We start from the raw sequence: 23,383 nt of genomic DNA, 5'->3' as shown, positions 1-23,383 counted from the left end.
ATACATCTTAGAAGCAAGGTAGAAATTCGTAACACCTTAGAATTCAGTGGAGGAGGGAAAAATCAGGATTTTAACTAATCTTGATACCTGGACAGCTTCAAAGCAAGTCCAAGGTTCCAAAATTTGCAACAATTCAAGTTGTAACTGTGCTAACCTTATAAAGCTTAATAAAAGCTGTAATTGATAAACATTCTCTCTAAACACACACACAAACACCCCCCTACCTTAAAATGGACTTAGCTTTTGGAGGTACAAAGGGCAAGCTACCTATTTGGCAGCCACTCATACAAGTCATGTTCATATTATGTAAACTGTCAGCTCAAACCAAATAAGTAATCCACAGCATCCCCTAGAAAGTTTATTTTGCCTACTATTAAGTGCTTCTGAGAAATGTATTTCATGTAGTATTTGTGAAAAAGTGAATCAGTTGAATGCTTCCGAATGCCCAGAGCCATTTATCTGAATGCATTTTCCCCACAGATACTATAACTGTAACAACATACATCTATTATTCCCTGAGATTCCGTATATTCCACACATAATGTGTAGCAGGCAGAATTACAGTCCCCAAAGCAAACGTAACTTTTAGATTTGACTTGTGTCTCCAACTTACTTAGAAAGCCTTTCTACATTTAAAAGGGGGAAGTGGAGAATACAAGCCACTTCCCAGCTGTCCAGTTTACTTGCTACATCTCGGCAGAATGAATTAAAATTTAATTATTACATAGATGGCTACCACCATAGAAGCATTCTCCAACATTTTCAAGGTTCACCCACATGGGGAGGCAGGCTTGACCTAGTCTAGAACAAGCTGTAAATTCCACTGTATGGGATCACAGCATGTCTTGACTCCTTTGCTACTTTGTATTTTAGCTATTTTTGTATTATTGCACTATATGCACTCTATTTATACAGGGGAAGAGGCTGCTCCCTGAATTGAACCTTGAAAGAGTTTAAAACATTTTAAAATGACACCACTCTGCAGGAAATACTTGCAGGACAAATACCTTCACCTGCATCAGTGCAAGTGGAAAAACAAAGTGCCCAAACAAACTTGAACTACAGACCAATCAATAAATGCTAGGTGGGATGAAGATGGGAGTTGAAAACACAATTTGATGGGACACAATTTGAAAACAATGTGGTTAAGCCTAAAAGACATAATTTGGATAAAGAGCAATTGTACTTTAAGTAATCAAAAAGCAATCAGTAACGTTAGATATGTACCTAAAAAATCAGTAAGGGCCATTAGATGGCTATTTGATATGACTGGCCCTCCATGTACTTTTGCAGTTGTAGCCTACATATCTCAAATGTTTGGCCTGAGGTCTGCTTCTGAGATTCCTTACAAAAAGTAATTAATCACAAACAAATGCCTCCTCAAGTCTTCAAAAGATCTTCAATATGTCTTCAGGAACTGAAGATTTTATATGCTGGTATAAAATTAGAACCACTTAAGGTGCTTTATTTAATTGGAAAGACACTGAGAGTAGATGTGTCCACATTTGTATTGCAGCCTCCTTCTAGGGTGCTCAGTACAGCAAATATGGTGCTACTTATCCTATTTTACTCTAGTTGGGGAGAGAGAAATATATCTAGCCTGAGGTGATGAACTATCAGCATTTGTGTTATCACATATTATTTAAAGTGCAAAAGTTGTATTTTATTGATTAATTTTGATTTTTATATACTGCTGCAGTCCCATAGGCTCTGGGCAGTTTACAAGAGATTAAAACCAACACAGCTAGATTTTCAACTAAAAACAAGCATATTAAAAGATCAGTTTATTACGGACTGTTAAAGGCATGTATTTAGCACAGTGTGTGCGTGTGTGCGTGCATATGTAGAGTGGGTGGCATGGGGTCTAATTGAGACTGGCTAGCAATGCATATATGGATGCAGGTGGCACAGTGGTTTAAACCGCTGTGCTGTTGGGCTGGTTGATCGAAAGGTCGCTGGTTCGAATCTGCACAACGGGGCGAGTTCCCGTCGCTCCGTCAACCCTGCAGTTCGAAAGCATGCAAATGCAAGTAGATAAAAAGGTACATATGGAGCAAAATGCAGCTTCACCTAACTGATCATGTCCTTACAACCAGAAAACTTTATAATATAGCTCACTCCCCAACTCCATTATACGCTTTAGATCGGACTGAGTGAAAAAGTGTAGAATGAAATTCATCTTTCTGGTCAATGACATGGAATCAGATTACAGAAGGGACGGAGGGAAATATGTATACAAGTGTTTGTTATCTTCTGGATTAAACAACCTTACTTTGCATTAACCATTGTGTACCTTGAGCCACCGACTCCTTTGTACATACAAGGGGTTGTCATGAGCCTTGTTCACATGGGCTGTGTAATGTGAACAAAAGCACTGACCATATGGGCTACAGCTCTGATTTGAAAAATAGCAGTCATAAAGCCATTACTAAAGACATCATATGCTCCAAAGTTTTCTGCCACAATTTTCCTTCTTTCCTACTTCACTACAGTTGTGAGAGCTGAGGAAGAAAACACATTGATACCCAATCGTCAAATTCACCGAGGGCATCAGGGTTTCTGCCTCTGCACTTCTCTATCCAGGTACCTTGTTTGAACTCAACTGCTGCATATGTAATGGCTGCTTGTAGCTACCCAGATTCTGAAATTTAAACTCTTGGAAACAGGCTGTCTCATCATTCCACACTGAAATGGAACATTATATGTAACAGTAATAATGTACAGTTTGTTTGATGTAATTCAGAGCCTTTGAATACAACTTTATTTGCAATCTCACACAAATAGCAAACACTGCCATTAGATCATCAGATACTTGTAAAAATGGATCCAAGCTCCCATAGCAATAAGTAGAGTTCTGCTTTATTGGGAAGAGACAACCATACTGATGCAGACTGTTCAATTATTCCAACTTGGTTCTCCTGCCCATGGAAGTGGCTAACCAACTGTCCATTCATGGTTTGTTTAGGATTGCATCCAAGCAGGGACTCTGGCTTGACTAAGCAGAAGCATAAGACCAAATCAAACCCTGACTTCATAGGAGAAAACAAGCCAGAGATTGGTTTGTTTGGACATCACTACAAATAGTTTCTAGTTTAGGCATAACTACAAATGGCATTTCCCTGGCTTGTTTAGGGGCTACTTTAGCAACTCTGGCTGGCAGACACAATTGAGCAGCATACAGCTTTTCCTTATGTTACATGTAAAGTGGGCCAATGCATCATAATTGCTAAGGAATTTGTTTAAGTAGATGAGTAACTGAAAGCTACCCTATCAAGTGCCAATTAGATGTCAAAGCACTTACATGAAAAAGAGTATTACTCAAGTTACAAAAAAACCTTTAAAGTTATTCTCTAATCTCTATCTCCCCATAGCTTCACAGAATCTTGTTTCAACACATTTCAGAGTTTGCCATTATTTACCTTAGTATGACCTACATCTGTCTAGAAACAGAGTTTAAGGATGTTTATTATCTAAAATCTGGAGAAATTCAATCAGAGTTCAGCCAACCCCACATGATTCTTTCACCTCTGAAATATCTCTTTCTAGGTCAAAGATCTTATGCAGAGGTGAAACACAACTTCCTCTACAGCGATTACAGTATGATCAATTGCTATTTCAGAATGAGTTTCTCATCAAAACTAACTTTGATCTTAAAAGTTTACAAGTACAAAGTATGTATAGCTCCTTAGTTTGCTGATGACCATTCACCCTAGGCTAAATAATTCTAGCTCAAAGCTGGTTAGACTTCAGCAGCTTTTCAGCTATAGTACTATGTTGGACCTTATCTAATAAAAAACATTTTTTCAAGCTGCAGAGGTAGTTGTGGTGGGCTGCAAGGACTTTATATCAAATTCTGGAAAGGTTGTAGCCATTGGTTTGGCTCCAGAATGAGAATGTTCCACTGTGATCAATTTAGGTATGATGAACTTAAAATCCATTTTAATAAGCAAAATCTATTGTCACAGGAGTTGATTTCTTTTCTTGCAGCAGGGCTGTCCTGTGTCCTCTTCCTCCCCTTTACCCAAGAAAACTCTACCCCAGAACATCCCTAATCCTCACCTTTTCTACCAACTGAAGCTATACTTTTAGATGGAGGGATTAACTGGATACTACCAAATAGATATATACTACATATGTGTAAAACTAAGTAAGACCGATCCAGTGGAATAGGTTCTAGCCAAATAATCTGATCCCTGACTAAACTCTCTTCTTTGAAACAGTTCTACTGTGTGACTTCATTCTATTTTAGCCCAGAACAAAAGCATTTCCAACTAATTTTAGAATTCTACTACAGTTACCTCCCCTTATGGTAACACCAAGCAGGCTACATAAGTACCAGTGACATTGAAGATGCTGAAATATAACCAGGAACTGCTGTTGTTAAAAATACATTCAAATGAAATGTATTTCATTCATTTCAATAACAAATGAAATGATTCAATGAATATAACTATCTGCTTCTATGAATGATAATAGTGTGTAAGTTTTATTTTATACACTGTAGTACATTACACCTTGCAAACATATGCACATTAATTCAAGCACTTATTAGTCTATATCACAGTATGCTACCTATAGCCCTCCAGATATTTTCCCTACACCCATCCATCCCAGCCAGAATGACCAGTGATCAGGGACGCCACAGGTTGTAGTATAACAGTTGGGGAGCTATGCATTGCTTAGCCCCTAACTATGCATTTGTAGAATATAATGCTAAATCATAGACCTGAACCATAGTTAATGAAACTCCATTTAAGAAATCAACAGTGCAAACCTTTACATGTATACCCAGAATTGGGATTTAATTTAAATCAATGTGGCTTCTTCCCAGATAAACAGCTAAGTTTTAGCTGTTTACTACTGAAAAGTGCAATTTCCTTTGCTCATGAGAAGAACTTGCATCTCTCATTGTTCAAGTTTCATTTACCAGGAATTATTGACAGCCCTAGCACTGAGACTCAAAGCAGCAGAGTTGGACTAGATGGAAGAACGCTGGGAAAAACTCTCACAGATGGAATAGTAACATAATACCACTAGGGAGATCTATTATGAATGAACCATTTGAATCAGCTGTGCGGAACCAGAAAATGTGGGCCAAATGCAGCACTTCAGGGGTCCCCTGATGAACCCATCCTCTTCTCCTAATTGTCCTGACTTCTTTTCTCAACTATTATTTGCCCATTGTTTGGTGAGTTCCCGGCTTCTCCAGAATCTTTTGCCTATTCTAGAAGACTGAATGGCAAAGAAAACCAAAAGATGATACTTGCCCACCCCAAGTGCAATAATTTGCTTGATTGTTGCGTGTGGTGCATTTCCCACAAAGCATCTCAGAGTTGTTCTGGTTTCTGCAAAAAAAAAAAACCCTATGCATTCTAACTAAAAATCTGACTTGCTGCCTGAAGGTCAACCCTTATCTTGTAAGTTTTAAGTAGCTAACATGTCATGTGAATGTAGAAATACAGGATGCCTATGCTAAGTTTTAAATAAGAATTCCTTTCCAATTCCCAAAAGCTTTCTAGTTCCTACTCAGAATCTATGTATTCCCCATGAGACCTAATAGCTCAAAGTGGGCTATGTCTGTAGCCAAACCACTTAAAAGTAAACAAAACAGATAACATCCAAAGTAATATGGTCTTAATTCTTACTTCAAATACCAACTTTAATCCAGACACAAAATAGAGCTTTTCTGGAAAGAATTCACAATCTTCCCAAAGTATTCTCAGGTTGGTGCAAGCCTGAATGATAAATTCAGTGACAACTCTATCACTGTAATTAGTCATTTCAAGAAAAAGGTTATACAGAAAGCCCCTGCAGCTGCTGTCTCAATAACTGCGATTTCACTTAACCAAGGCTGACCATCAGTCCTCCACATTCGCAGGGGCTAGGAGTGTAGAACCCCACAGAAGTGGAAAACCACAAATATCTTGAGGAAATCAAGCACTCTGCTTGGGGACACCACGCTATGATCATGGGTCCTCAAACTACGGCCCGCAGGACGGATCCGGCCCGCCATGGCCTTCCATCTGGCCCACGCTGCCGTTCCCCGCCTGCACGCGCTTGCTGCGCAGGCAGGGAGGCGATGGCTTGCTTGTTCGGAGATGGTCTCCGAGCAAGCAAGCTGCTGCCACCGCCTGCCTCCCATATGTGCACTCGGCACTGTCTCATGTGGGCGGGGAGGTGGTGGCCTCGCGTGCACCTGACGGCACTTCACCAGCCTGCGCCCCCAGACATCCCCACCTCACCAGCCCGCAGCAGTCACTGCAGCCTTTCAACTGGCCCCCTATTCAAAAAGTTAGAGGACCCCTGGTCTAGATACTCACCAGTCTCACGTCATCTCTCAGTGGACGCGAAGACACTAGAAATCTTTGCAATTTGTCCCCAAAGATATTCACAGGTTGTTGGCTTTTGTGGGGGTCCTGTGCCCCTAACCCCTGCTAACATAGTATTTGCTACTATCCAGTTTCAGGCATTCACTGGGAGACTTGGAACCTATCCCCCACGGATATGGGAGCCCTGCTATTCTATCTCCAGGACACAGAGATAGGCAACCTGCTGCCTTCCTAGAATCCTCATCAACCCCAGTCAGCATAGCCAATGGTCAAGGATTGTGGGAGCTGTAGTCCAAAGCACATGGAGTATTACCTATCCCTGCCAAAACTCATCATTCTGCACTCTCCTGAGCTTTAGCATTTCATTTGTCAAAAATGAATATTGCTTCACTTCTATGCAATTTGCATAGTATACTAATTTAATATCACATTAATTTCACATCACTACTAATTAGCGTAAGTATTTCTGATGAAGAGGAAGAAATTAAGGAACACCTGAAACTACGTGTTATCATAGTGTTATCATAGAATTATACAGTTGGAAGATGTCATCAGGTCCAACTGCCTGCTCAATGCAGGACTCAAGTTACCCTTCCAGATTTCCAGCAAGCCCGACCCCGCTTAGCTTCCAAGATATTTCACTACTATGCTTGGATCCTGTGTCACAGAATATTACAGAAAAAGCAAGCAACTTGAGTCAGTTCCTACTGAAAAGGCCCCTTTACAAACAACATAATAGATTAAAAATGTCATTTGATGGAGAAAACAGACAATTCATTTGACAAGTATTAGCATCAGTCCTTACCATTTATTATTGAGAAGCAAGGAGTCTATAGTCTCTATTCTGTACTCCGTGCAGGTTTAAGCAGATGAGTCACACAGAAATTGAATGTTTGCACCATTTAGACTTCTCACGGAAGGGTATTAGCCATAATGGTACCATTATAAGTTAAAGTGTTAATATCTTCTCAAGTTCTGGATACCCATAAAGGAATTTTGTTGTGGTCCTCCCTCAAAGGCCTACCATGTGGTCAATACATATATCCAAGCCACTGCTAAATTTCTTTTTCATCCTGAAATGCATACCCACAAGCCTGCCAATTTCCTATTCAGTGGACTGAGGAGAATGTAATTTTCCTGAGAATGGCATGCCATGCAAGAATAAGCCCCCCCCCCCCCCCACCCAAATCATTCTTTCTCCAGCTCAAACATTTGTTTGGCAGAGATGAGAGTGCAGTTGTGATGGTGAGGATAGTGTAAGAAGAGAAAAATCCCTCTCCACATGCAAGTTTGCCCCATGAATATTAAAGTGGGTGCGTTATTCACCTGCTCTCAACCTACCAGCCTTAGGCAACCATTACCTGACACAGCTATATGCAACTGTAATAAAAGTAACACAGTACACAGTTTCACATTTATTACAGAAACCCCTGCTCAAAATGCTTAGTAAGAAATGTAAAAAAGATTGAAGGATGGAAACACACTGGATTAGGAAGAAAGCAATACTGGTATTCAACTCTTCAGGTTACTTATGAAGACAGGTTTCTCCTGTCCCAGTAATGAGGGAGGGTCTTCAAAGCTTCTCTCAGGTGCAGAACAAACTGCATCTGCAATTCTGAGCATAGTTTAGAGCTTAATTATTCACCATTGTAATCCACTGTTACTACAGATTTGTTATCAGTGTTATATAACAGCCAATTTGCAGAATATAAGAACCAACTAATAAAAAAAAGACTGATGCCAATCAACACAGTATTGGGACACCTCACAACCTAAGCAGATATTTCTACTTGGTGACCTTCACTAGCATCCCTTTAGTGGGAAAGGGCAAAAATCACTTGACAGTTTGGTAGCCAAAGTGTCCTATGAGCAAACACTGGACCCAACAGCATGGTGGGAGGGTAGAACAACAGAGTTATAACAAACTGACTTTGTTTAAACCTTAGTGTAAAGGTACCAGAAGAGGAGAAAACAGGGTGAGATGTTTTCAGAAGTTATAGGCAGAGTAAGTCCCCCTCCACTTTAAATATTTAATGATGTTCAGTCATTGCCACAACCTGTGGAGAATGAGGCAGAGTTGAGTCCTGTGGTTTGGAGGCCAGTATGTATACTTTTTATGGAATTTGAAAATCATCTACAGAACAACAGTGATGTAAATGATAAAAATACATCAGTATGGAAAGTTATTAATGCATAATTACCATTATTATTTAAACTGACCTGATAGCCTTTTAGTCAGCCAATTGAGAGAGTTCTTGACACTTGACTGTTGTCATGCTGAAATAAGTATCTGTTTTCGAGTATTCCTCAGTTATAATTATGCAGCAGACCACCACTGTAATCTTTCTAGACCAAATCTTTGGTCGATTCAAGAGGCAAAGCTGGGGAGGTTGGAGAGAGGAGAAGAAAAATATTTCCAGTCCCTTGGCACTAGACTTGAGTTTCTAGAGACCTGGAATGTATCCAAACCTTCCTAAAGGACCAGCTCATTTTACCCTTTGAGCCTGAAACGTGGAAATTTTGTCAGCTGCTTTCAAGTAAACAGCTGACTGGTTTAACGGAAAATCCTTTCATGCTGACTCAAGTGTGAAACACATTTTCTTCAAGAAACTCCACTGCTATCATGGGGAAGAGTAACAATTTACAGTGTTTCGTAAAATGAGTCAGACCTGAAATTATCCACAGTACAACAGACAGCATATATTCCAACAGTTAAGCATGAGAGAAGCAGAAGGGGGGGGGGGGGGAACGACAAATACCGACATCAAGCACGTGCTGGCATTTAAAGTTTTGCAAAGACCTTGAGATATTGAATAAGTCTCTGTGTGTCCACTTGTATCATGAACATTTCCACCCAGCCAGCAATAATTCAGAGTATGTGAACCATTCATGCTAGGCCTCAAAGTACCAAGGTCCAACCCAGCAGTTCTCCAGGTCTGCAGCAGCTCCTATACTAGAAAAGACTTCTCCATTGACTTCATTCCTGCCAGTCACTACGATGTGTGTGCACATGGAACTCTTGCGGTCATCAGCCCTCATTAGAACTTGGAATAGAGTTACGATCAATTATGTTATCAGTTACCATAGTTAGCTTTGCTTCCACAGCTTCTGTTTCAGGATTTACTGTACTCTGCCTAGTTGCATATCAATGCAGATCAATCACCATCAGACATTTTTTGCTGGGAGGTAGCTTCTTTTTCACCAAGAAAATTGTCCAAGAAACCAAAATAGCACATCAAAAGCTATGTGTTGCAAGGATTTTTCACAAGGAAAAACCAAGCACCACTCTGATTTTGGGATGGTTCCCACATGGAAAGAGCCAAACAGTAAGAAGGTACTCTGACATTAGGCTCCCTTTTGTCGAAATGTACTGGTTCAGTTCTGCAAAGATGCCAAGAGATGAAGCCTAGTCATTTGTATATTTGCACTGCTATTTGTGCTTATTCTAGCACACCATGTGCTTATTCTAGCCACCATGAGCCAGCAGGAGAAACCCATTCATGATTTACCAAAGCACTGATTCAAATACCACCTTCTGCCATTATTAAAAACAAGAAATAGGATCACCCACACGGCAGATTTGAGTACATTTAAACACCCACATACCATATGGATGGTGCTCTCTAGGGCCACTTTCCCCAACTTGGTGCCAGAAGTGCAGTAGCCTCAGTCCAACACATCTGGAGAGCAGCAGGTTGGAAAAATGTGAACTAGGCAAAAGTTAAGCACTTCAGTCCCAGTGAATAGGACATCTTCAAGGATATGCATAAACCTCCATTCCTATCAATGAAATTTTAAAATGCCCTAACATGGCTGGACTGCATCCTTTGTAATTTCAAATTGGATTAACTTATTCTGAAATAAATTCCAGAAGTTTCAGAGCTATTTGAGTTTGGGATTCTTGTTTCTGTATTAAGACCTTTTCAACAACAGCAAGTCACTTTACTATAATTCCAAAACACACTAACCCAAACAGTATGATAACCAATGCAACAAAAAAGCAATCAGTTATTGCTCAAACTCTGTACATCATCCTAAAGTTTTCAGAATTTCTCTTGCTATAGAACAAACTGAACCATGCAGATGAACATGTCTCTAACATCTAAACATGCGTAACTAAAGAAGGCACCAAATACTTAATAAGCTAGATACAAAATGTTTGGGATAAAGCTTGATAGAAGTTTTAATTCCAAAACTAAGCAATAATAAATTTAAATATGCACTTCACAGCATAAAGTTTCTTTTTGTTTCTTTTAAAGATAATGAAAACCTTTTTGGGAATGAAAAACAATATAATTCTTAACTGGGATCAACATAGTTGATATAGATATTGCTTTTACCTGAACAAGTAAAAAAACAGATTTTCAAATGCTGGCATCAGTGAAATACAAAAGTAGTTCATTTGTTATTAAATATGATACTTTTGTTTTCATATTTACTATGCTACACAAACTCATACTTAAGAATTGCCACTAACGAACAATGAAGTTACACTGCCCATTTTTAAAAAAAACCAACCATGGAAGGTCTGTCCACACATGTGCTCTACGAACCATCCATCAAGTATTAACAATATAATCCAATACAGGTTTATGCAGAAATAAATCTCACTGAGCACAGTGGGGCTTACACACAGATAATGGGTATAGAATTACTAACATTCGTCCAACGTGGTGGATAGCAAATATCTCTATCTTGATGTCATCACCACATATCAGGCAACCAGTGAAAGGGAGGAGGAAACAAACTGATGTTATTAAGACCCATGTCTTAGAAAGGAGTTCTGAACATTAAAAGGCAGAGAAAAGAGTACTCAGTATGGATGTGCTGACCCACATGTCATTCTTTCACTGGAGAGCTATGGCTCTTGTTAACAGTGTATAACACAGCTTGCGTTACAGCCTGCATATGGATGCGCAAATACTGTTCACAGCTGGAAGTACTTTTTGTTAATATGGGTTTGTTCCCAAGTTGCAACTCCTCTTAAGATTTTTTTTAATGTTTTAAAAAACAAATACTTTATCCCATTTGCTAAGATTATTATCAGAAATGCAGTTTTGGGCAACCCTTTCAGAAATTTGGTGAGTGGCTACCAGGAGATAGCCTGTGGTAGCACCTAGGCTGTGGAAAACACTCCAAGGAATTATTGCTTGGTACATATTACTGAGGCTTTTTTAATCTGTTTTATTTAAACAAGCCTTGGATGGGTGCGATTTTAGGATACCATTTCCCCTTCCAAACCTAATGATTACTTAGCGCTGCTGTTTCTTGCAGTTATGTCCCATTGGTTTCATATGTTATATTTATTTATTTTATTTATTAAAACATTTCTATGCCGCCCCTTGCCGAGGCCTCGGGGCGGCTTACAACATATTATATTGTATAATTCAATTATATTGAATTTATACAGTGGAACACATTAATCCGTTCCAGAACGAACACATTAATCTGTTCCAGGACTCTGGTCGTGACCCAAATTGGTCGTGAGCCAAGTTAAATTTCCCCATAAGGTTCAATGTAAATAAAGTTAATCCGTTCTGCAACTATTTTTTTAATCAGAAAAATGTGAAGCAAAGTGACAAAGAACAAAGATGGCAGCCATTTCCTCCCAGTCCACCCCAAGTAGGAGCGTGGCCATCTCCCCACCCCCCACAGCACGACCGGGATCGCGCCCATCATCCCTGCACGTGCCTGTCATCTTGGTGTGCTGGGAGAGGAGAGAGACGGGCAGGAACGTGGGCACACTCGGGGAGGAAGACAGGCCCGATCATGCTGGGGGGGGGGGGGGGAATGGCACAGATCGCAGTTGCACTCATGCAGAAAAGCCGGGCACGATCTCGGGTATCTCCCCTCCCTGCCTCCAGCATGATCACAGCCATCTCCTCACTTGAGGGGGTGGGGAGATGGCTACGATCGCGGTCGCCACCCAATGTGGAGTTCGTGACCTGAGTCAAAATTTTTATGAATTTTTTTGTTCGCGACCCGATCTGGTTGTGAACTGAGGCGTTCGTGAGCGAGGTACCACTGTATTTCCAATCTTGTTGGTTACCTTGATTTCTATATTTAACAGGGCAAAATATTACAAGCAATTATAGAAATAAAGATTTTTTTCAATATTCTCCCCTCCCATGCACTGAATCCTCTTCCAAAGAACAGGTCTCTTCCAAAGGACAAGATTGCAGGTGAAAGATCGGAATTAATCTGAGACCAGTTTCAAGATATCCAATATTCCATACATTTCCTAATAGAGACGTACTCTGAATGAGCATGCCATGCCATCTGTGATATTTGTTTGCATGAAGGACATGGGTAAGGAACTTCAGAAGGCCTGGGGATAAATTTCCCATATACAGAACTCATTGGGGTCCCATACCCTGCTGCCACAGTTGCCATGGCTAAAATTTAGTGGTAAAAAAGCCTCATTTTCACTTTAAAATAAGGTGTGCAAGGCACACATGCCCTAATGCATGACTGTGCTCCTAGGAACAGCAAGGGAGCATGAGTTTGCATCAAAACAAGGCTTGCATACTTTATCACAAAATGAAACTACAACCTTTTCGCCAGCACCAAATTTGGGGGAATGCAGTTCCAGGGGGTTGTAGAAATGAAAATGGTCTTAAACCCTATAAGGTTGTAATACACTGTATAACATAAAGAAAGAAAAAGGATCAAACAAGGCACCCTGGTATCACATAAGTCATCCACTCCTTCACAAATGGTAGCATATAAATGTAACAAAAATGAAATTAATTATGCTGAGAATTAACAGTACTTTTAAAAAACATTTTATCCATGATTTCAAAATTTCCACAAATATTAAATCATTATTCCTGTAAAATGCAGTTTTTCAAAACCATTTTGGAACAGAAAATGCCAAGCAGCAATATATGATTTTACATATCATATGATGAAGTTATTGACCATTCTAAAGTAAATTTCATAACTGAAAATAGTTATTAACTACAGTATGTGTCTACCACTCCATTTATAAGTAGGTTCTAGATTAGTGAACAGTACAAAGCTAAAACAGATTTTATGTATATGTGGAATAAAACAACATTAAACGTGTGGCTGGAGAGCAAGAAACTTCAGCCAGCCCAAAAACCAGCATAAATATTGGTGCTTGCCTGATCTCCTGAGGCAGGGAATTCCATAGAAATAGGACTACACTGGAGGCTTTTTTGTGGTACATTCCCATTAAGACAGGGATTGATGTTCTCCAAAGACCTCCTCAAGGTGCACAGCATTTTGCTGTAGTTTACGGTGCTTTGGTGCATCGGTCTCTTGATTTGTAGAAGGAAAAAGAAAGCAACAGAAGACAGAAATTTAAGCAGATTCTCCTGCAGTTCCCATTGCCACCTCCCACCCTGTTCCAGAAGGTCTCCCAGTCCTCTGAAATAACATTACAAGAGCCTGCAAAGGGAGAAACATCCACCCCATCCACTTCTGCCTCCAATTATTTCAGGCTGTCAAATGCACTCACTAGCAACAAGAAAGCAATATTCTCTTTAAAAATATATATAAAGATAATAATCTTTCTTCTCACAGGTGTGGTGGTGCAGATCATTTCACAGTTTTCCAATACACAAATTTAAATAACTAATTTAGGGGCGGCATAGAAATGTTCTAATAATAATAATAATAATATTCATATAGTACCTGCAGCTGTTCTATTACTGAAATTATGTAACTTTTCAGGGGGAAAGCATAATTTAGTTTGAAGCCTTAACATTAACAGACATGAAAAGTAGCCTTCGTAAACAACCTTTTGTCACACAACAAACTACTAGAGGCCCATCTTAGAACGGCAAGGTGGTCAGTGGTATTTCACAGGGAGACCAAATGTGCTTCAAGTTTAAAAGAATGATCCTTGGTATACTCACTGTCCTGCTAGAAAAAAAAGCTGTGTATTGTCATTTTTGTAGTTTTTGTTATATGCCTTTCTACATATACCTAATACATAAAACCAAACTTTTTTGGGGGAAGTATACATGAAGGTCAAAGATGCTAGCCAGAAATCTAAATTGTGCTGAAGCTTAACGGCAAACATGGAAGTGAGAAATGATCCTTGAACTACCATGAAAGAGTACTTCTATAGTACATTGTTTATAACATTCTGTATTAGATCCAGACTTGTACATGGTAGAGATCTGTTTATGCCAGCAGAAGGGGATGGGATGGCCATTTCTCCCTTTGCAGCTTCCTGAAATGTTATTCCAGAGGACTGACAGACCCTCTAACAGTGTGGGAGGTGGCACTGGGAATAGCAGAAGAATACGGTTAAATCGCTGCCTTTTGTTGCTTTCTTTTCCTTCCACAAATCGAGAGACTGATGCACCCAAGCACCATAAATGATAGAAGAATGCTGTGCATCTTGAGGATAGTGGTGTTAACAGAAGCTGTTGTGAATGAACACCATGTATCATCTGTCAAGTTAAAAGGAGACCAAGCATTGAGCTTTACTTAAGACTAATGATTGCTACAGAGAGCAGGCACAGAGAGAGAGAGAGAGAGAGAGAGAGAGAGAGAGAGAGAGAGAGAGAGAGAGAGAGAGAGAGAGAGACAACATGTCTGTGTATACATTACTATCATCAGACCAAAATCCAAGGGCAAAGACTATAGCTTTCGCAATAGTCCCAAATATCACAAAGCAAGCATGCATCAGATCCTGAACAAGGAAAAGGCAGCAGGTTCAGTCTATGCGCTAACATCAAGCTCTGTCCAAATGCAGAACTAGTCATGGCTGCAAGGAATATCATTAGGCCACAGCAAGTCAAGCCACACCTCATACAGAAGCTTCCCAATCGGTCTGTTCTGGTCTGCGTGATAGACTAACCCTCCTCTTTGGCTTCACCTTACTACATCCAGCCTTCTCTTCCTCTCATGACTGTGTCCTTCCACAGTACCAACTCCACCCCCAAGACCTGAGGTCAATACTAAAATATTGAAATAAATGAACTAGAGACAGGTACATTTGCATGCTGACGTCATTTAATCATTCCAAAGCCACTGTCAAAGCATGCAAGAACCTAGTCTTATGCCAAAATATAACTAAGTTAAAATGCCTGGACAGTTAATGCATCTCACTGTTTCAAACTGCTAGTTGTTTTGCCTTTCAGGGTTATAAAAAAATAAGAGGGTCAACTATACCCAGTTCCCTGTTACATGCCAATAAAATGTAGAAGCTTTGGATTCCACTAACACTCAAGAAATTATCTTGGCATCAAAACTGGATTGACTGGTAGGTTAAATTCTAACCAGCCTACCCGCTAGGAGCATTTTTTAGTTGTGCAATATAAAATGCTTTATTCATAATCTGCAGTTTCTTTTACTGCTGATTCCATGCACATTCTGGGTGGGGTTTATGAATATGATATTCTGTGCCAGAAAAAAAGTCACAACACAGAATCTTTAAAACAATAGATAAAGCTGACTGGAACATAAGTGAGCAAATGATAGAGCAAATTTGTTCTCACTGCAGTTACCCTTGACTCCTACAAACCAGCCATATATGGTTTCATTTTAATGCTCCTTCAACAGATGGCAGTATCAACTGAAATCATAAAAATGGATCAGAGTTCAAGAACCACTGCATACCAGAAGGCCTGATTAACATGGTGACTGGCAATATGATTAACCATGCAGTTAAGACCTAGCATTGGGGCAGATAATCCAGTTAAGACAAAATGAGGCACAAACCCATGCATAGTGAGAAGCCATAGAACTCCAGGCATTCCCCAGCCAAGCTATGGTGGGAATTACAGGACATTTTTCAGCCTCAACATGCATAGGAGTGGTCCCTTCAAAGCACCTCACTCAGAACCCAGTAAACCGTCCTAAGTCTGCAATAGCTTCCGGCTGGGATTTCCAGTTGCTAACACCAGACAGCCCTATTTCTGCCTTCATGGCACTACTGCTAGCCTACTCACCTCTCTTTGCAAAACCTAGCATCTCCAAGCAACAGAGAACCAACAAGCAAGTTACTTGTGCTTTGTTTCACTGTGAACAGGCAGTCATACTGCTGGAACAGGGCCCTCCAGCTGACTGCAGCAGCTGACAGAGCCCAGCACTGTTAAAAGCCAGAGACTTCTGTACATGCAAGTCTCGATTTACAGGCTTAAGTGGGCTCCAGCTTCATCAACTCTGAGACAGAATGGCTATAAATAAATAAATATTAAATGTGCATAGCAATAAGCTGAGGGGAAGTGCTTGCTTATGTAAATCTAAGTCATGGAAATGCCTGAATAGTGCTACTATTTCTCATTCCTGATAGCAGAACACAAGCAGAAAGAACAGTTATTCCAATCATTAAGAAGAATAAATTTGAGTCATTTGAGGTTTCATAGTAGAGGCTGACATTTGGAATGCAGTCTCATGGAGGATGGGAAAGCTTAATGAGCAGGATGCCTGGGAAAACGCTGCAGCAGAACCTGTCCTAGCTCTAGCTCCACCCACATGTCATCTTGGCTAATTCCTCAAAACACTCAGGGCTACATTAAATTCCAATCATCAATCAGGAAACAAGTGTTACAGCTGTGTGAGCTGAACTACAGCTGGATGACATGACACTGCCTACAGTTCTGCGAGAACAAGAACTCTATCCAAAGGTATGTAAGTAATAATACAATACTCAAAAGAAATTGCATAATATTAATGGAAGCAAAGTATAAATGAAATTATGATATTCTACAAACACACAAAGAAATGCAGCGGAAAAAAGCACCAAGTTTACATGCAACGTACTACTAAAGTTGTGATCCAACATGTGTGTAGAGCAACTCAAAAACTCATCTATGCACAGGAGTTCTTAATGTTCTGATAAAAAGCAATCCATTATCATTTTTAGATGATCCTTACACATGGATATATATCACAAGAAAAAAAGCCCCCCCTTTTGTTCCATTTGCAAATCAATGGATGTGTACAGCAAAAGGAACAGCAAATTCCCTATTATTCAATGTATCTAGCAAAAGGACTGTCCTTATGAATGTTGCAGCTTTTCTTTCCCTGGGGATGCCAAGTTGCATATATAATCCTTACTTGGAAGCTGTATGAACCCGGTTAACAAAGGTTACGTGAACACTGAACAACACTTGCAGAGCTCTAAAAAAAAAGACATTGGATTTTGTAAATGTTGTTTAACCTTTGGCTATCAGGTATACAAGCCCCCCCAAAAAGGCTGCATATATTAAGCATGGCAGACCTATGTGCCCCAGCCTCACCATGCATTATTTAAGCCACTGTGGGCTGTCTTATTCTGTGAACAACCTCAACATCGCTTTAAATGTTTATAGTAAAACTATAATATTCTTGATACCAGATTTGCACTGCCATCTCCAAAATCATGGAGAACTTTCACTGAAAGTTAAAAAATCTTAAAAGTTGTGATATCTCACTTTCTACATATTAAATATAATTAGGACTTTCAAAAGTTAAAAGCCAAGTCAAATTGAGAAGCTACTAAAAGAAATGTCTGGGTTTCTGATATAAAAAGAATTGAAACAGTTTCCCCATTTTTCTTTCTAAAGTGTAATGCAAAATGAATTTTAGAAGATTTCCCAGTTATTGCTTCAGGAAAGCAAATAATAGGCAACCACAATTACAAAAGAAGCACATTCCTCAGTACACAATAGTTATAACAATCAAGTAACTTATGCATTCTTATGCGGACGTGGCTCTCAGAGCCTTATACTCAGAAAGCTGAACAGGAAAGAAACAGTGTCATAGTAGTCATACATAACCAAACACTATAGTAAGTTGTGTGGGTTGCACCTAATTCTAATCTTCTTAGGAACCAAATGAACCAATTTAAAACTATTTTTACAATGGCATGGATTCAACTTTTTAAATTACAGGACAGAACACTAAGGTTTTCCCAAAGTAGAAACTGTAAAGGAATCTTATAGAGTAGGTGGAACATTTATAGCAATATAGAGTGGTCTAAACAATAACATTTCGAATAAAGGAAGGTCTACAGCTGAGGGTTTAGGCAAATACCTTGTATACAAAAAGGTTCCAGGTTCAACCCCTAACATTTGCAGGTAGAGCTTGTAAAGCCCTCTGTCTGAAATGCTGAAGTTATACTGCCTGTTAGACAATACTGAGCTAAAAGTGACCAATGATCTCATTCAATGTAAGGCAGCTTTCTATGCTCCTATATTCATCATGATGCATTTTCGGATTTCAGAATGATATAGTATAAAGGAGAAGTTGCATTGCACATGCACATCAGCTTAATGCAAACTGTTATCAACAGGATATTGCATTAAAATAATTGTCCAGTGAGCTTTTCATTCTATTGCATAACTATTTCAAAAGTTACCATTACTCAAATAATTCTCACTCTAGGTATCATTACGGGAAGCTTCCTGATGTCAGTAGGAGCACTCACTAAAGACCATTTTTAGCTAATCCCCAAGGCAGGTCATAATACAAAAAAGGACAAGAGTTCTAAAAACATAAATTATGCAATTATATAAAGCCTGTTTATAAAACTAGTATACAAAATCCAATTATAGAAATCTATGTCAGCAACAATTTTAATGTTCCACCTATTTGAGAAGTTTCATCTTTTGTGGTTTTTGCTCTATGTAAAACATTTACAAATTTGAACAAGCTCAGTATGTGACAGAAAATATTTGTAATTTTGAAAACTTCTGCATCTTCCCAGCATTTACTCTTCTCTCACCACACCTCATATAGAGTCACATTTCAATACCATTGTGAAATGCAAAATTTCCATACATTAATAGCCTGAAGGGTTTCCAAAAGGATCATGTAAGGAAGAAATGAAAGTACACTTCCAGTGTGAACCATTTACTGCATGTTTATTTAAGTGTTCCAGAAGCAGCAGCAAGCACGAGTTCTATTTATGCATATTTTCCTCTGTTCGCATTGACCTTTGTCAACATCACTCAAGGTCCCTCCCCTGTTTGAGGGCTGTACAAGTTTTTTTTTCCTCCTCCTTTCAGAACTTCTCAATGAGGCCTCTTCTAAGTGCTTGAAAGCAAGCAAAGCTAAGCCCATGCTGGGTGTCTGTCTCCTGGAGAAGATTGCATCTTTTATTTATCACCCTTTGGCTTTATTTTCACAGTGAATTCCTAGCTTAAATGTAATCAGCCAAGAAACCCTCCCTATGTGAACTCCTGTCATTCCTCATCCCTTGCAAGTGAAGTCAAGCAGAGGCAAAAGAAAAAAAGCCGTCAGCAATGCCAGCCAAACCAGAACTGGCTCAATTCTGGTGGTGCCACCACAAAATGGAGAGATGCCTCAAACCCCTGCTAGAGGGACAGATACAGAAATCTTGAGGAATGTTAATTAGAACTTAGGGGAGTGCCCAAAGCTAAACCATTTACAAGCAGAAAAGGAAGGCACCATGACAAGGATCAAGTCTGTCTCAAGGTTCAGTAACTCCACTATAATTCAAGCTGTCTTTCACCATTTTTAAAAGGTGGATAGGGATATCAACCACATGCCCTTACAAGGCAAAGTCATTACCACAATAAAATCTGACTCCACATCTTTAAAAAATTTTTAAAATCCTAGCAGAAGAAAACGGAGTCTTGTGAAAGGGAAGTCACCATTTACAGCTTTGTGTCTTTCAACCCACTTACAAAAGATGTCACTTCATCAGTGTAACATAGACTGCATTTAAATTTCATGTCAGAGGAAGCTGAGAAAAGGAAAAATTGAGTCGTACAGCTTTAAAATCTCCAGAATGTCTTCCTTTCTGTCAAGTCCTTGCTATTTTGTTGGCAATGCAAAGCAATGAAAGGGCTCTTTTGTTTAGTTCCCCTTTTTCATGGACCTCAAACAACAAAAAACCCTGAAAAGGACACAAACAAACATGAAAATGAGAAGGTGTCAGGTTCTCTTCCAAGGGGAATTTCCTCAAGGCCACTGGAGATGTGCTGCCAAGACAGAACCTTCTTGAATATGCAACAAAAAGATCCCGCTCCACTCAGAACCTCACCCCGAGCAGGAAGTTTTAAAAGGGAAATAACCACCCATCTGCCTATTTCTCCTTAACTTCCAAAGCCAGAAATAAGAACAAGAGAAACCAGGCACACAAATGCACAACATTCCTTTATGGGGAGAAGTAACCCGTTCCCACCCTCAAAGAATAGAGCAGGTGGTGCAGGAGAATCACCTCCAGAGACTTTTGATTTAAAAAAAGGAGGAGTTAAGTGAGAGTTCTCCCTGCTTCGCTCTTACTGAGGGGGTGGAGGCAAACCCTGATACAACCTAAAGCTTTTTGAAGCTGGCCCTACCTTCCCACACAGCAGTCCCTGAAGGCATCCAGTTTCCCTTGCCCCATTTGAAGCAGACCTCCTTTCAGCTTCAGTTTCATTAGCAATCTGACAGCTTTACAATCCAGTGATCTACCCCAGGTGCCACCAGGAACAAAACTTAGAACACCAAGGTGATGCACACTGGACACAGGAGCACCAGAGGAGCCTGTGCAAAAGCAAGGTTGATTTCCCACACCGCCCACCCCAAGTGCTGCTGTCCTAGAAATGTCTTTGTTTGAAGTCTCCAACCTCTTCTGCCAAGTCCAAGAGATAAGGAGATATTCCTATGCCTTGAGGGTTCCTCTTGCTGATTCACCTCCACTCACAGCCCCTAATGTTTGCTGGAGTGGGGGCAGGGGGAGAACTGAAAAAGACAGGGACACAAATCTTTTATTATAACTTTTGAGTATCTTAATAGTGATATGGTGCCAGGAAGGACAAGCTCCTAATGCAGAATACTAGGGTCCAGGGATTATTCAGGGTAAGTGTTTTCTTTAAAATATAAAAGGAACCCAAAGAAATATGGGGGGGGTGGCTTGTATGTAAAAAAACAACAAAAAAGGGGACTATGTGGGAGCAGTTTAATAGCATAAAATTTAATAACAAGGGGAAGGGAAAAGCTAGTTGTGTGCCTGCAAGGGGAGAGGGAGGGCTTGGACAGTGAGGATCTTGGAGAGAAGAAAAAGAGAATGACAATTTTTTGAAAAAAATGAATGTTGGGTTGGGTTGACAGGCCCGGTCGGCTAAAGAGCTGCAGGGGAGAATGACACGATGCACAGGTGGATGAGCCAAGGAGACAAGAGTCAGGATCGAAAAATGAGAGGGGACCAGGAGAGAGGGTAACAGACCGAGATCCGGAACGCAGCGGCGGGGAGGGAAAAAAGGGGGGGAGAGCAAGCCAACCGCCACCACCGCTGCTCCCACCCCACCCCACCCCACCCCCCAACCACCGGGTGACTCACCGACTTGCAGGACGTTGTCGACGCAGCCGCCGTCGAGTAAAGCGATGCCCCTGCGGAAGGGCAGGCGGTTCTCGTCACCAGCGGTGTCCGCTGCTCCTCCAACGCTCCCGGGCGCGGCGTTGTTGGAGCCCCCAACGCCGCTGTTGTTGGATACGGCGCTACCGGCAGCGGCTGTGCCCCCGCCAGCGGTGCCCGTGGACCCGACGGCGGTAGATCCCCCGCCTGGAGAGGCGGCTGAAGCACTGCTGCCAGCGGAGTCCTCGGCGGCAGCGCCGGTGTTGAAGGAAGAGTACATACAGATCTCCCTCTCGCTGCGGGGGAAGGACCAGTAGACGATGCGGCGCTGCACGGGCTCCGGGATGCGCTCGAACCGCTCCTCCACCCGCTGGAACGGCCACTTCTCCGCGACTCGCCGCGCCGCGATGTCCAGCAGCGACTCCGGACTCTGTGTTTTGCCCAACGGCAGCACCCCCAACGCGGCATAGGCGGCGGCGAGGGCAGGGGGAAAGGCAGCAGCAGCGGACGACGCGGCGGCGGCGGCGGCGGCGGCGGCGGCCGAGGAAGGTCCCGCGACGCACAGCGCACCACCACCACCGCCGCCGCCCAGGCCTCCTTCGCCGGCAACTATGCCGCCGCCGCCGCCACCCGCCCGCTGGCCCGGCCTGCACCCGGCACCGTAGCCAGGTCTGCAGCAGAGGCGCTTGGCGGGGGGTGGGAGCTGACCGCGCTCCGCCATGGTCGCGCTGCTTCTAAACAGACAGCGGAAGTGGCTGTACTCTATAAACGGCACCAGGAAGCCAGCGAGAGGCTGCCGGAGCAGAAGGTTCCGCCCACTAGCTCTATATACGGTCAAAAGGGGAGGGCACTGCCCGCCAGGCCTACAGAATATGAGGGGAAAGGGGCGGGGATATGCAAAAAGAGAAAACGCGAGAGGCCACAAACATAAATAGAACAGGCCCCACGGCAGTGTGCTCGGCGCGTCAGCTGTGACGGACTGACGGCGCCAGCGTAGTTCGAATGACATAGAGCAGAGGAAGAGAGTCGAGGGCCAATGCTGAGCAGATCACGGTTCGCAGAAAGGGTGGGGCTATTCCAGACTCTCACCGCTGGTCGCCAGAGTCTTCGTCCGTCCCCTCCTCCACCCTTTCCACACACATTCTCCCTCTCTCATTTTCGCTCGGCGCGTGCAGTTCTTGACGGGGCGGAGCCCGTCGGCTCCTTCTGTGGCACCATTTAAGGGAATGGCATACGGAGGAGGTTCCCCTTCTCCCAAGCTCAGTGGGAAAGCCATTGAGAGGGAGGAGGCGGATAAACAAAACCAGCAGGGGGCGGGGACCAGAAGCGGGAAGAGAGGGAAAACGTCCGGTCAGAAGCGTGATGCTCGCTCGGTGGGGAAATACGGTAGCGGAGCAGGCAGGGGCCGTTGGCTCGCCTCACGCGCCTGCCCTGCCCCGCCTCGCCCCGCCCGCCTGTCGTCGCCTTGGCGGCCGCGGAGAAGCAGGCGTCCGTCAGGTGCCGTCCTCGTTTTCTGAGGGAAGATCCAAAGACGAGCGGGCTGCTCGAGGCAGCGTCCAGCTTGGCTAAAAGAAGGGCGAGAGCGAATGCTTTTATTCCGCGTTTCATGGGGGGGGCGGGGGGAGACGAAACCGGCTGCGGAAGAGGGAGAAGGAAGCGAAGAGTTGCGGGCCCTGCCCGGTTGACGCGTCTCGGAGGGGGGGAAGGTCTCGGTGACGAGGGCGGCGAATATCTTCCGAGCAGCAGGCGGGGATGGGGTTCCGAAATACCTACTTTCTCCGGAGCC

General features: G+C 42.0%; 1 protein-coding gene across 1 annotated transcript in view; it reads right to left on the bottom strand.

Annotated features, from left to right (window-relative positions):
- ZSWIM6 (zinc finger SWIM-type containing 6) overlaps positions 1–22,318 on the bottom strand; it is a 113,519-nt gene extending 91,201 nt beyond the window's left edge. Inside the window, exon 1 of the mRNA XM_044446813.1 lies at positions 21,583–22,318. Within this exon, the coding sequence (XP_044302748.1) occupies positions 21,583–22,318 (736 nt within the window). The remainder of the gene's footprint in view (positions 1–21,582) is intronic.
- Between the last annotated feature and the right edge of the window lie 1,065 nt (positions 22,319–23,383).

This window comes from Varanus komodoensis, unplaced genomic scaffold (genome assembly GCF_004798865.1).
Source record: "Varanus komodoensis strain SLA01 unplaced genomic scaffold, ASM479886v1 scaffold5, whole genome shotgun sequence".
In the NCBI taxonomy this organism is placed as follows: domain Eukaryota; kingdom Metazoa; phylum Chordata; class Lepidosauria; order Squamata; family Varanidae; genus Varanus; species Varanus komodoensis.
Note: the sequence above shows the minus strand (reverse complement) of the source record. Positions and strands in the feature narration are given on the sequence as shown.